Source organism: Notolabrus celidotus, chromosome 23, assembly GCF_009762535.1.
Source record: "Notolabrus celidotus isolate fNotCel1 chromosome 23, fNotCel1.pri, whole genome shotgun sequence".
Taxonomy (NCBI): Eukaryota; Metazoa; Chordata; class Actinopteri; order Labriformes; family Labridae; genus Notolabrus; species Notolabrus celidotus.
Genome location: NC_048294.1, coordinates 24,006,167 through 24,019,663, shown reverse-complemented (window position 1 = coordinate 24,019,663; position 13,497 = coordinate 24,006,167). Strand labels below are relative to the sequence as shown.

The window sequence follows — 13,497 nt, the reverse complement described above, 5'->3', positions numbered from 1 at the left end:
TTTCTAATCCAAAAGAGGAGGATCCTTTGATATACTAAATTACTTTCTGGAGACAGGAGCAAGATACTGTGCAGGAGCTGGAGTCAAATCCAAACCCAACAAAAGCTTACAAAGAGATTGTTTTAAAGGAATACCACAGCTCCTTTGTGTTTGTCCTCCTTCTAAGTAACGAGGTCGTACTCTCATTCATGAGGTGAGCTGAAGTGTGTACTAACCAGCACAATGAGCTCGTGTGTCTGGGCGCTGTAGAAGATGCAGTTGGCTCCAATAGCTTTCCTGAAGTCTTTGTGGATGTTGTCATTTGCACAGCTGTCCATAAGAAAACAATCCACAGGAGAGGCAGCTTTGTTATTCATCAGCAGCAGAGGGACGGTTACAGACATGTCAATTTAACCATTCACACAAGGAAACGCAGAGTCTGCCCATTACACTTCAGCTCATCACCCGGCTTACTTACTCATCTTCTGGTTGTGTAAGAAGCTTGATTCTGATTGGTCAAAACCCCTTGACAACAGTGATTAACTTTCACTAACATGAGCAACACCAGAGGCAAACTGATCACACGTCATGTTAAATCAATCAAGAGAAACTATTTCATCACATTTAGAGGAATATTTGTGATCTTCTTCACATTTAATTTTGTTGTGAACAATATATTAAATAAGTGTTAAATACAAATGTAAATGTTAAATATAAATATAAATGTTAAATTTAAATGTAAATGTTAAATATGAATATAAATGTTAATATAAAAATAAATGTTAAATACAAATGTTATATATGAATGTTAAATATAAATAAATATAAATGTTATATATAATATAAATGTTAAATATAAATGTTAAATATAAATATTAAATATAAATGTCAAACATAAATGTTAAATCTAAATGTTAAATATAAATCTAAATGTTATATATGAATATAAATATTAAATATATATGTTAAATATAAATGTTAAATATAAATATAAATGTTAAATATAAATTTTAAATATAAATTTAAATATAAATGTTAAATATAAATGTTATATATGAATGTTAAATATAAATGTTATATACGAATATAAATGTTAAATATAAATGTTAAATATAAATATTAAATATAAATGTTATATATAATATAAATGATAAATATAAATGTTAAATATAAATGTTAAATATAAATGTTAAAAATTATAAATATAAATGTTAAATATAAATGTTAATATAAATCTAAATGTTATATATGAATATAAATATTAATTATATATGTTAAATCTAAATGTTAAATATAAATCTAAATGTTAAATATAAATATAAATGTTATATGTAAATCTTGATTTTAAATGTTGCTCTACGATCCTAAATATTTAGCTGATATGTAAATTCACACTGCCACCTGGCTGAAATACTAAAATGAAGGCTTCATAAAGTTATACAGACTTAGCAATAGCATCTTAGCTTGTCTGTACCAAAGACTGGGTCAGTTCTGTCTCTGAGCGTTGTGAAATCTCTTACTGGACTCCAAAACTGTCTTTAAAACATTTATAGCAGGGAGTCCAGCTATAACCTGTAGGAGACAGGATTTAACATTGATTTTAACTTTATATCTTTTTAACAAAAAAAACAAAACATGAAGAAGATCACAAATATTCCTCTTAATGTTATAAAAAAAAGTGACTTTTAAAATTAACATTATGTTTTTATGATGTTTCAGAGCTAAATGTGGTGAAATGTTGCTGGTATTTTCAGTGTGCACAACCTTACAAACAACGCCCCATACATAACCTGCTAACCATACATTATCCCTTACTTAGTGCAGCGCTGTTACTTCAAACAGATCGGTGAATATGACATCATAAAATCACTCACATGTCCCTCAGGTCTTCTGGGACAGGGATGGGGACTTTGTGGAAGGAGGTTTTCGAAGAAGGGCTGTTTGGGTTGAGGGGCCTTATACGCTCAGCTGTGACAATCTCATTGTATGTGGCGTCGCACGCCGCGTATTCAATCACATAGAACTGAAAAACAGCAGAAGAGACACAGATTCATCACAATGAGCCCAAGGCTGACAGCGCAGATAAGCAAACTGAATTTTGAAAACACAATCGAGACAGAAACAGAGCAGAACAGTGGTATTCAATTGATTTGTTAGAACGATGAATCAGCCAAATGTGTGTGTCCTCAAATTAAGAAATTACACTTCTCATTTCAGATACATTCAGTCAACAGCTTCATTAGGTTCATGAGATATCTCTCTCATCTCTCCCGCCGCTGACAAAGGAGGATGAGACGCAGAGAAAAATGGGAAAATGTGGAGACAGGAAAGATGGAACAGTGAGAGAGAGAGGCAGAGAGATGAACACTGCACACTCCATGCTCAAAGGACAGAATTAAAGCCATCAGTCAACGCTAGACATTCCTGCAGGCTCTTATCAGGCCGCTCCAAATAACAGCACTACACCAGCAGCACCTCCCCTGGCACAGGAGCACTACAAAGCCGTCCTTTCCATATCCCACTGACCCACTATTCAACCTGCAGATTGTGTCGGTGGAGGAGATAACCAGAGTGTTCACCAAAGAAGCAAACTGGTGGGGTACTGCTCTGACAGCGGAGGAAACAAGAGGTGCGTGGGAAATATTAATGAAGGTACTGTGTCAGAGTCAGACTGACTCTGTGAGCTCATCAGCCGGCAGTGAGGCCTGTGTTCACTCTACGTACAGCAGCACTCAGAGCTCAATAAAAAACTTCCTGGGCATTCGACGGCACACCGAGGCAGAGTGAAAGATAATTGCTCATCATTAAATACTGAGATACAGAGGAAGCAAGGCGAGCTGGTTTCATTTCAGTCTTCTCTATACGACGAGCTCCTTTTGACTAAACAGAAACAGAACATTTCACTCCACTGAACTGAAGCAAAGCGACAAACAATCCCTTCACACGCCGAGGCACTGTACAGATTAGGAAAATTGGGCCGGATTAAAAAAACAACAGCACGGTTTCAAATGTATTTTGCACTTCACAGCGACATGTTGTGTTTTGTAATTAACTGTTGTGTGACTGTGATGTTTGAATACATTGTGACTTAAAGAGGCTGAAAGGGGGATTTTGAAAACACCACAAAGTCAAAACACACATCTCCACAGTAGACTGAATGTGCTGAAGGTGTTTACTCCAGTCGCTCCACCTCTTCTTAGAATTCACAAGGTAAAACACTGTAAATAAGGTCTCAGTTTCTACCTGTGCTAACAAATGTATGGAAAGACGCATCAGCTGCACACAGCAGACAATTTTTTTTCTCCTCCGGCCGCGAGAATTGAAGTCAATGCCGAAGTGTTATAAACTGCAGTTCATCGAGTGACCGCATGAGGCTGGCTCCAGAAGTACCAGAAACCACATACACACCCATTCAAAGAAGACGATCTTCACAGCAGAAATAAACATGTTTACAGCCTGGTTCAAAAAACGAGTTTAGTCTGGATAGATCATTTCTGGATCGGCGCACACCGTACGGGGGGTGCATTTTTTCACAACACGGCATTTCAAAGGATATTAAGATTACGTTTTCCATTATGAGAGGCGGAAACACTGTAGCTGTTGGAGAGGAGGCTGAAGGCCCGCCTCTTTACATCACAATCGCTCAACAGCAGTTATGTTGAGTTCAGCATTTCCAATATGGCTGCTGCCAACGATCGGCTTCAGAAACAGATGGGTGACGTCATGGATAATAATACAGTCTATGGTTTCTACATCATGTTTCTCACATTGAAAAGGCGGATTTACAGAAGTGGACACGAGGAGTTATGCTTCTAAATATGGTTGGCGGTGACTGGAGAGAGGTTGCCTTGGAGGCGAAAGTTTCTGGTAAAGTATTTTATAATAATAACCCGGGACTTCCACCAGATCTGTCTTCGATCCGCTGCGGTCCTGATATGTGCTCTCTCATCATCTCTCGTCATCTCTTGTCAACACCCATCGATTGTGTTTTCAGAGCGCAGCACGGAGCAGGACCGCCGGACAGCTGGAGTCATGTGACCGAGGTTCTCCCGCAATAATCACTGAATCAAAGATTCTCCTCCTCCTCTCCTCATCCATGTTGTCTTTCTGGTCCTCTGAAAACCTCTGACCTGTTGACTCCAGGCCTGGCTCCACTCATCATGACTTTGGTTTGTTGTTGTAGTTAAGTGAAATACGATCTGGTGATAACACAGAGTGTTTTATTCTGAAAATTAACCGGATGTGTTCATTTTGTTTTGGTGAAACCTGACTTCCTGTCCCGCTCCATCTGCTCTGTTGAGATTGATGCGTCGTGCTCCGGCATCCGGCAAAAGGAGAAGTCTTGTGTATCTGATCCGGAGGACTCCGACCTGCCTGATCAGAGACGCAGCCGGAACGCAACAGAGCGGATCCAGTGGAAGTTAACACATTGACTAGAATAGAAACCTATAGGAGACGGACCGGACACGGATCTGGTGGAACTTGGCCCTAAGAAGTTAATTCTGTCGGCTATAGAGTGAATAGAAACCCATCCATCTTTAGCTGGAGTGGTTACATGTCAGAGTGACAGAGCAGACAGGTGATAGGTGTGATCACATGTGAGGATTCAAACACATCAAGTGAAGACTGAATGTATCTGATGTCATGCTATGTTAAGCAGTAGTCCAGGACGTCATTGGCTTTGAACTTACCTCTCCCTTCATCATTCTGACCCGGGCCAGCCACCAGCCACATGGCTCCTGTTCGTTGGCCCTGGAGTAGACCTGGAAGCAGGGTACATAGTTAGACTCTGCACCCAAAGACACAGTTTGTCCTGGAAAGTCAGATGTGATGACAGTAAATGTGGGCTTGGCTGCAACACCAGCAAGCTTTGGTATTTATGATCTATACTGAGTCATAAACGGAAATCCTCTCTGTCTATTGTACAACAAACTGAGGGACATTGTTCTACATGTAAGACCAGAAGGCTCGCCAACAGTCAATCTGATGAAATACAAAACAGAGCCAGCGATAAATCAAGTCTAAAGGGTTAATCAGATGTATCTTTCACAACAACCCTGAAAAATCTAAATCTATTTCCTTTTAATTACAGTACAGAAGCCGCATTACTTCAGTTCAGACTCAGGTTAGATGTTAACACGTCTAACATGGTGGATCTTAATAAAAGTGAGGAACAAAGCGACCACCTTCGGGCTTAAAAAAAGAAGCCCATGTGGAAGTGTTATAAACTGCAGTTCCTTGAGTGTCCACTTGAGGCTGGCTGCGGAAGTACCGGAAACCAGATACACACCCATTCAAAGGAGACGATCTTTACAGCAGAAATAAACATGTTTACAGTAGGGATGGGCAATTATATTCAAATATTCATTCACTTTGTAAAAATCGAGAGTTACTTTGAATATTTTCTCACTTTAAAAGTATAATTTTTCATCATTTTTACCGGTGCCTGGTTGTAATACAGTATTCCCGCCAGACGGTGGCTACAGAGCGTCTTGAAGCTGTTTGCTAACCACATTAAATAACAGTAGAAGAAGAATGCTAACTGCATTAAATAGCAAAAGAAGAAGAAAAAATTTGCAACAGTCGCTGTGATTTTCTCTGTTTCTGAATCTCACACTACTACACATGTATTTCAAGAGACTGAGCATGGCTGGAAAATGTAAACACACACGCCACGCCACGTCACAGAAACACAGACATAAAGATCCAGACAGACACTGTCAGTGCCGCTACTAGCAGCACCTCGTCCTGCTGCTGGTTAACGAGACTGACACACAAACGGACCGTTAATGAGACAGGCGTGTCTGAGTGTGTGTCAGGGGGGGAATATTTTGAATAATGGTCAAATAGATGCCAACGATTATCGAATAGCATTTTGGCTTGAAATGCCCATCCCTAGTTTACAGCCTGGTTCAGAAAACAGCTTCGGTCTGAATAGCTCATTTCTCTACCAGCACACACTGTACGGGGTACATTTATTATAGCGCGACAGTTCAGAGGATATTAAGTTTACAAGTTTTGCCCAAATAAGGACATGACTGACTTGATTGACAGGCGGGAACACTGTAGCTGTTAGCGTGAAGGCTCAAACCCCGCCTCTTTTCCTCATACTAGCTCAAGAGCAGTGAAGTTGAGGTCAACATTTCCAATATGGCTTCAAAACAGCGCTTCAGAAACATATGGGTGACGTCACGGATACTACGTCCATTATTTATACAGTCTGTGGTTTCAACATGTCTCCTCAATGTAAAGTGCTTCATATTCAGGGGCCACTCACAGGCAGCAAACCACTGTCTTTGTGAAGTTAGAGTTGAGTCTGTAGAAATAAGAGCTGCAGCTTCACTAATTCATTCTATTCTCAGCGCGCAGCTCAGTGTGAAAGACGTTTGTAACCCTAACTTTAATGCCTGCTAACATCAGATAACAGAAGCAACATGGACTAAAATTATAAATCTGATGTGAAATAGTTTGTATTTCTAGAGCATGAGATATCAATGTGCTTCAAATGCTGATGGAGACTGAAAGGCAGGGCAGCAGGAGGCCTTACCTCCACCTCCTCTCCTTCACCGATATCCTTGTTGTAGTCGGCTGGAGGAGGCAACCGCACGTCGCTGAAGGGCAACTGTCTCTCTGGCTGCCAGCTGTGCGAGGAAAACACAGACACAAGCACATGCTGGCTTATCAACAATCTCACAGGTTACAGAAATGAATCAAGCAGTGTGGAAAAGGTTCTCACATTAAGAGACATAATGAAAATAAGAATTAAAATGGCTCATTGAGTTTAATGAGGGAGTTAGAGAGGACAGTGAGTGACTGTGTTCATTGTATGATGTCTCAACAGAGAGTCATAAAGTTCAGTGAATGGGCTGCAGAGGTGAAACCAGGAAACATAAAATGAAACGTAGCTCACTGTGATGTTCAAATCTACTAGGGGTGTAACGATTCATCCACTACATCGATGTATGGATTTATATTCCTATGATCCGACTACATCCATCTGTGCTCGGCAAGTTGGCCTTCCAGACGACATATATCGATGTAACATCATTTTAAAAGGTAATAAATCCATTGTATCAATACTAGGAAATAACACATTGGATTTAATCACGGCAGACTTTATATGGATGTGGGTTTTTTGGTACTTTCAATGATAAAGACTTTAAACGTTACTCAATTCAGGCTGCCTGTCTGTGATGTCATCGCCACGCGCCAGCAGACAACAGAACATAGCATGGCGGATTGCAGAGGAGAAGCCGGCGAGCAAGAAATGATCAAGCCACCATTGCGGTCCATCATGTGGAAACACTTTGGCTTTTTTGCAAAGACAGAGATGTTCTAAATAAGTCGCTCGCCGTTTGTAGGATATGTAAAGGTCAAGTAAATTACTACGGCAACACCACAAATCTATCCAACCACCGACTAAGGCGCCATGGGATTTCACCAAGCGGCAACCTCCGGTCTCAAAATATGAAGCCCATGTGGAAGTGTTATAAACTGCAATTCATCGAGCGTCCACTTGAGGCTGGCTGCAGAAACACAGGGAACCACATACACACCCATTCAAAGAAGACGATCTTTACAGCAGAAATAAACATGTTTACAGTCTGGTTCAAAAATCAAGTGTAGTCTGGATAGCTCATGTCTCTATCAGCACACTCTGTACGGGGGGTGAATTTTTTTCTAACGCGACAGTTCAGAAGATATTAAGATTAGGAGTTTTTTGCCCAAATAAGGACATGACTGACTTGACTGACAGGCTGGAACACATGGCTGTTGGCGAGGAAGCTCAAACCCCGCCTCTTTACCTCACACTATGCCTGGTTGAGTTCAACATTTCCAATATGGCTGCCACAGACGATTGGCTTCAAAACAGCGCTCAGGAACAGATGGGTGACGTCACAGATACTACGTCCATTATTTATACAGTCTATGGATTTCACACAACGCCGGCCGTCCAGGCGCCTCTTGCAGTGTTCATCAAGGTAACATCAGCTCTGCAGAAGCCTCAGGTCTCTCCAGCATGTTTAGTCAGAGACTAGGACAAAACTCGGCTTGGGCCAAAAACATCACGGCAACAACTGCCAAGTTTATCTGCAAAGACATGCCACCCAACAGTGTGGGTGAAAATCCGGGGTTAAGAGTTACTGAAGCGATTTCAAGTCACTGAATCGTTTCGGATCGTTACGTTCTAAATGAACCAATATCGGCCTTTAATCGAATTGGCAACCACGGATCATGATACGAATCGAATCGTTGTTAAAAAGAATTGTTACACCCCTAAAATCTACAGAAACTCTGATGTGTGAGCCGTATCTCTGTGAGTCACATATAAAAGATGGTTTCCTCATTCAGCTTCTGACTGCACCACCTCCATGTGCTCACAGAAAGTAAAAGGAGAAGGGGGGGAGTAGGAGCCATCCCAAAACTGCCACCACCCCTCCCACCCTGCATACCTAGCCACTATTTTTAGGGGCACCCTGCTCTACACTCTGAGCCAAGTAGATAAAAAGGGACCAGAGAGATGGGTGGAGGGGTGGAGGGGTGGGGGGAGTTGGAAAGGGACAGTAGGTGGGAGGTGGGGCTAGGAGTATACGAAAGCAAGCTATCAGGATGGCAAGGGGCAGGAGGGGTCAGAACAGGAGGTAAAAAACTGTTGGAGACATGCATGGACAGCTGCATGCCAAGCAGGTGGAAGAGGACAGTTTTGAAAGTCTGGGTGAAGCACTCAGCAGTTGTTGTAACTCCTAATCACCACAGTTCAAGCCTAATTCCCCCACATGTGTGCTTTCAGTCGTTAGCAGACACGAGGAGGGAGGGGCTGAGAGAAGGAGCACACTCACTTGTTTTCAAAGACGATTGTGACAGAGTCTTCGTGGACATCTTTGATGTAACCCTGAAAGAGAAGCAGAAAGAGGTTTTAATTCCCATGAAAGCAGGAGCAGGAGACGGTGAGGAGGGGTGGGGCGGGGAGCATTCGAGTCTGCATGTAAACAATGCAGACAGCTGGCTTGTGAGCCGGGCTAGACCAAATACTGGGACTGTTGCTGCTGGAAAAAAGAGCATCTCAAAATCACATCGCTGACACAAATCTCTGGCTGTGAATTCAGCGCTGGGGAGAGTGATGAAGAACACCAACTCCTCCTGACAGCCTGGAAATCTCTCTCTCACACACACACAGAATCAAACCACATGAGATCTGTGTGTGTGTGTGTGTGTGTGTGTATGTTGAAAGGTTGCTTATAGGTTTACAAGTGGGCACATGTATTGCAAAGGAAGGCAACCCCTCACTCTGCCTAGCTTATGTGGTCACTATATGTATTATGTGATATCCCAGTGACAGCCATTAAAAGAAAGGTCACTTCAACTTCAACTCGTCCGTCAAGACCGTCCACAAATCTGTCACAGAGCTCCTCACAGCTCCTCCCTCACACTGAGCAATGACAAGAGGAGAGGAGAGGGGTGGGTGTGGCCTTCCTCTCAGCGCGACACTTCACCGTATATGGGACAGAGAAGTCAGGCTTCACTCGCGAGCATGTGTGTGTGTGTGTGTGTGTGGGGGGGGGGGGGTCTGGACTGGAGTGGGGATGTGTGGATTCACCTGATGGGGAAGGTGCTGTCTTTGCACTGCAAAAACTAGCAAGTCTGGCTCTGTGGCAATAAAGGTGGAGACACTTTTAGTATTGGTGTTTCTCTAATTTGAGTCGTGCTGAAGTTGGTGTGTGAGCCAGTTTCTATATCAAGACTACAGAAGTTAAATTTCACAGTAATACAGCTGAAAATACAAGCAAGGCAGGGACGACTAATACGGACTGTAACAGGATGAAAATATCTTAATACTCTTTCAAACCCTCCCAGGGTGTTTTTGCCTTCCTGCAGAGAGGTGTTGTGTGACTTTCTTTGGTTTCATGAGTTGTTTACGAGTAAATCACTCTATTGAAGCAGCTCTGTAGCATCCCTCTCTCTCCAGGCTCCCTTTTCCTAATGTTTAAGAAATCCTATCTTAAGACAGGGGTTGCCAAAGTGTGGGTCGGGACCCCCTGGGGCGGTCGCGAGACACAAATGGTGGCTCGTGAGATGTCTTCCAGAATGATTTTTTTAAGGTATCTAAAATATTTATTATTATTTGTTTTTGTATATTTATCTTGTTTCCTTAGGTTTATCTTCCTTTTTGTTTGTACAGTTACTTATTATTATTTCTTTATTATTATTATTATAATTATTATTATTAATATTTATTTTTGTTTATTTACCTTGTTTCCTTATGTTTATCTTCCTTTTTGTTTGTTCAGTTAATTATTATTAGTCATTTATTTATTATTATTATTATTTTTGTGTTTTGTATTACTTATATATAATTGATTAACTTGTGGTGAACAAAGAAAAATTGAAAAGTTGAATGACAAAAGTTATCTTAAAATTAGTACATTTTACACATTTATAGTAAAAAATAGACAAAGATAGTAGCTAAACTTGAAATAAAACCTTGCAAATAGAAAGTGTAATGAGTTTTCTGTCTTTCTTTGTTTCGCGATGACTCCTAAGTTTAGGGTTAGTGAACAGTTAATTATCAAAAGCATCAGTAGCAGCAGGTTCATTCATAACAGCACAGGAAACACAGACACATGCTCATATAGGTAGGGTCATTTTCTGCAGACCAGCTAAATGAAGACACATTAAATCACTTTGAGGGACAGTGGGGGTAGCGAGTCTTTGGCACTTATATTTTGGGGGTCGCCGGCTGAAAAGTTTGGGAGCCCCTGCCTTAAGAAACTCACTCCATCATTAACTTTATGGATCAATACACCGACACTAAATGTCTGTCAAACTCTATGAGAGCAGGTCCGAGTTAAAAAGTGGTCATCCCACACCAGGCAACAGCTGTGTGTGCATGTTACATCAGATTACTTCCACCTAGTACCACCAGGTCAAAAGGCAGGCAAGCCCTCTCTCTAGCATGACTAGTGGAAAGTAAGGGGGGCAGGCGGGGGTCACAGGCAGCAGCTGTGACGTAGGTCCATCTTCACGGCCTAGAGACACATGGAGATCCAAGTGGGGGAACCTGGGTGTCTCACACAGAACATGGGTTAGGTGGGAAAGTTGGTGATTGTTCTTCAAGCATGAAAATTAACTTCATGTGGAAGAAATCAAACTGCCAGGCGGTGTGCTGCTCTGACAGGTTCATAAATGTGATCCTGATTCACATAAAAGCACAAACTAACTGGCTCACCCTGACATACAGATGATGAGGTTCATTCAAAAGAGCTGAAGTCTATCACACAAGGTGATCTCCAATAAGGACACCAGATCAACGTGATGTTTATAATGTCTCCAACACTCGTCCACAGAATAAGAGCCGTGAGATAATGGACCTAACAGACATCAGTGGAAACATTCATCGACGCCACAGCCGAACTGTCAGCCTGTAAAACAGAACAACAGGTGAAGCAGCATGAGGGAGTAAATATAGGCTCATCCCTGAACCGCCATGTGGTGGGGAGACCAGCTGAACACCCAAAGAGAGCATGTGGAGAAGTGAATGTGTTATAAATAAGAGGTTTACATTGATCCACTACAATCATTATGTCTACTTCAGTTGGGATGATCTGGCTTTTTATTTACATTTCTGTAGCCAATTAAAAGACACATATTTGAGCTGCATTTCAATGGAGGTGAATTTGTAGCCTTGGTTTTAAGTTACAGGGTGTTTCTATCTTAGTTGTGACAAAGCATCAACAAAACCTCCATGTCATGTGTCAGGACATGAAAGTCCACTTTCTCCTGAAATGAAACAGAAACCTAAACTCCATTCTTCCTTATCAGGGAGGGAGATATAAGGGTCCAGGCTCAGAAGTGTCGCCTGGACGTGTGTTAGGGGTGAGGCACATGTACCAGCTCTGAAGCATCTCATCATACTTGTACGCACTAAGACCAGCAGCTCAGTCTGTAATGATATCATCCATCTGCCTGTGATCTGTTACATTAAACACCCTGATCCGTGTCAGCACCCCGGGGACCTGATCCCTGTGGATCCGCCTGTAGTGTCCCTGATACCTGCTCCCAGAAATCAAAATAAAGACCCTGTATCTTCATGACACCTAGCTTATGAGCTAGCTGGGGCTAGCTGCCCACCCCACAATGGTTCCAACCCTAATGGAGCCTTGATCCATCAGGGCTCCTCAGAACCGGACCGGAGCAGCCGTTAGTAACGACAGGCCGGGCCCAGACTCAGACGGTGACCCGAACTAAACTTTCCACCGGGACCAGGCTAAAACTAGGTGTGTAAGGAACCAGGTTACCTTGTAGAAGGCCCCATTCGAGCCGCGGACCTCCACGGCCAGCCCGTCCATGGCCGCCGGTAGATCCCCCCGGCTGCTGAGCGGGTCTGGAGCCGGTACGACTCCCTGAGAGGAGTCCGGTATCGTTCCCAGCCCCAGCTTGGCCGGCCCTTCGCCGCTCTCCGGCCGCTTGTGGATGTCCAGTGTTCCGGGTGGAGGAAGAGGGGCAGAGGAAGAGGGGTCGGGGAGATGGGTGTGATGGTGTCCACTAACGCAGCACAGACGAGGTCTCCAGCTAGTCTGGGAGCTCCGGACTCTGGTTTTAGTCTGAACGGGAAGGTCTCAGGAGGAACAGGAAGCTAGTGATGGAGGATTCTCAGTGATGGAGGATTAGCTGATGGAGGCTAGCTGCTCTCAACACCTTGATCCAGTCTGGTTCAGCTAGCTGCCTAGCATTGATAGCCCGGGTGCGTGTGTTGGTGGATCGTGTGGCGCAGTCGGTTCGTTGAATTATTCCCCTCAAGTCGTCCCCGAGGATGAAGGTTCCTCCAGGCTGTGCTGCAGTTTTCACCGGTGTGTGTGTTTCCCAAAAGGCGTTCACGTTGCTCTACCGCCCGGCGGCTCCTGACTCCTGCTACCCGTCCCCACAAACACACGCCGATAGAGTGGATCTGAGAGGGACTGAATGACCTCGGACTCTCCACCCCTCCAATGGAAAGACCCGCCCAGTGTGAAACCAGACCCGGTGGTTGGTCTCAGACACAGGCAATCAACTCCAGCTTTCAGTAATTGGTGCAGCAAATAAGGGCTGGTCCACAAGCAGGACCAATACTACCCAGAGACTCGGATCCTAACACAATCCATTGGTTTTATTCTGTGTCAATTACCATTTTACTCACACTGACTGGCTCCCATGTCTAATTTTGCCCACTCATTGATGAGTGAGGACCACCAGCCATTGTGTAAACAGCCCCACAGAGAAGTTACTACACACGCTATGCACCAAGGAAAAGTTATATCACATGTTACAATCATCAGTATCTCAATCTGTCTGGCACCTTCAGAAGTGTAAAATGTAGAATTGAAGTGTCAATATGTATGGATAGACTTCAGTAAGAGTATGAGAATGAATGCAGCAGCAAGAAGAGCAGATGGAAAAGGTAACAGCTGTGAGAAGAACACATAAGAGGCCAGAGACCATGGAACCCCCTGATTCAGTATGGATGGAGGACACTGGGCCAAC

At 43.0% G+C, this 13,497-nt stretch overlaps 1 protein-coding gene across 1 annotated transcript in view; it reads right to left on the bottom strand.

The window, feature by feature from the left end:
• The window catches only part of fxr2 (fragile X mental retardation, autosomal homolog 2), a 30,183-nt gene extending 16,986 nt beyond the window's left edge, over positions 1–13,197 (bottom strand). Inside the window, exons 1-6 of the mRNA XM_034676133.1 lie at positions 12,276–13,197; positions 8,820–8,872; positions 6,527–6,620; positions 4,671–4,742; positions 1,854–2,002; positions 216–309 (exon numbers count right to left, since the gene is read on the bottom strand). Of these exons, the coding sequence (XP_034532024.1) occupies positions 216–309; positions 1,854–2,002; positions 4,671–4,742; positions 6,527–6,620; positions 8,820–8,872; positions 12,276–12,326 (513 nt within the window). The 5' untranslated portion in view covers positions 12,327–13,197. The remainder of the gene's footprint in view (positions 1–215; positions 310–1,853; positions 2,003–4,670; positions 4,743–6,526; positions 6,621–8,819; positions 8,873–12,275) is intronic.
• Between the last annotated feature and the right edge of the window lie 300 nt (positions 13,198–13,497).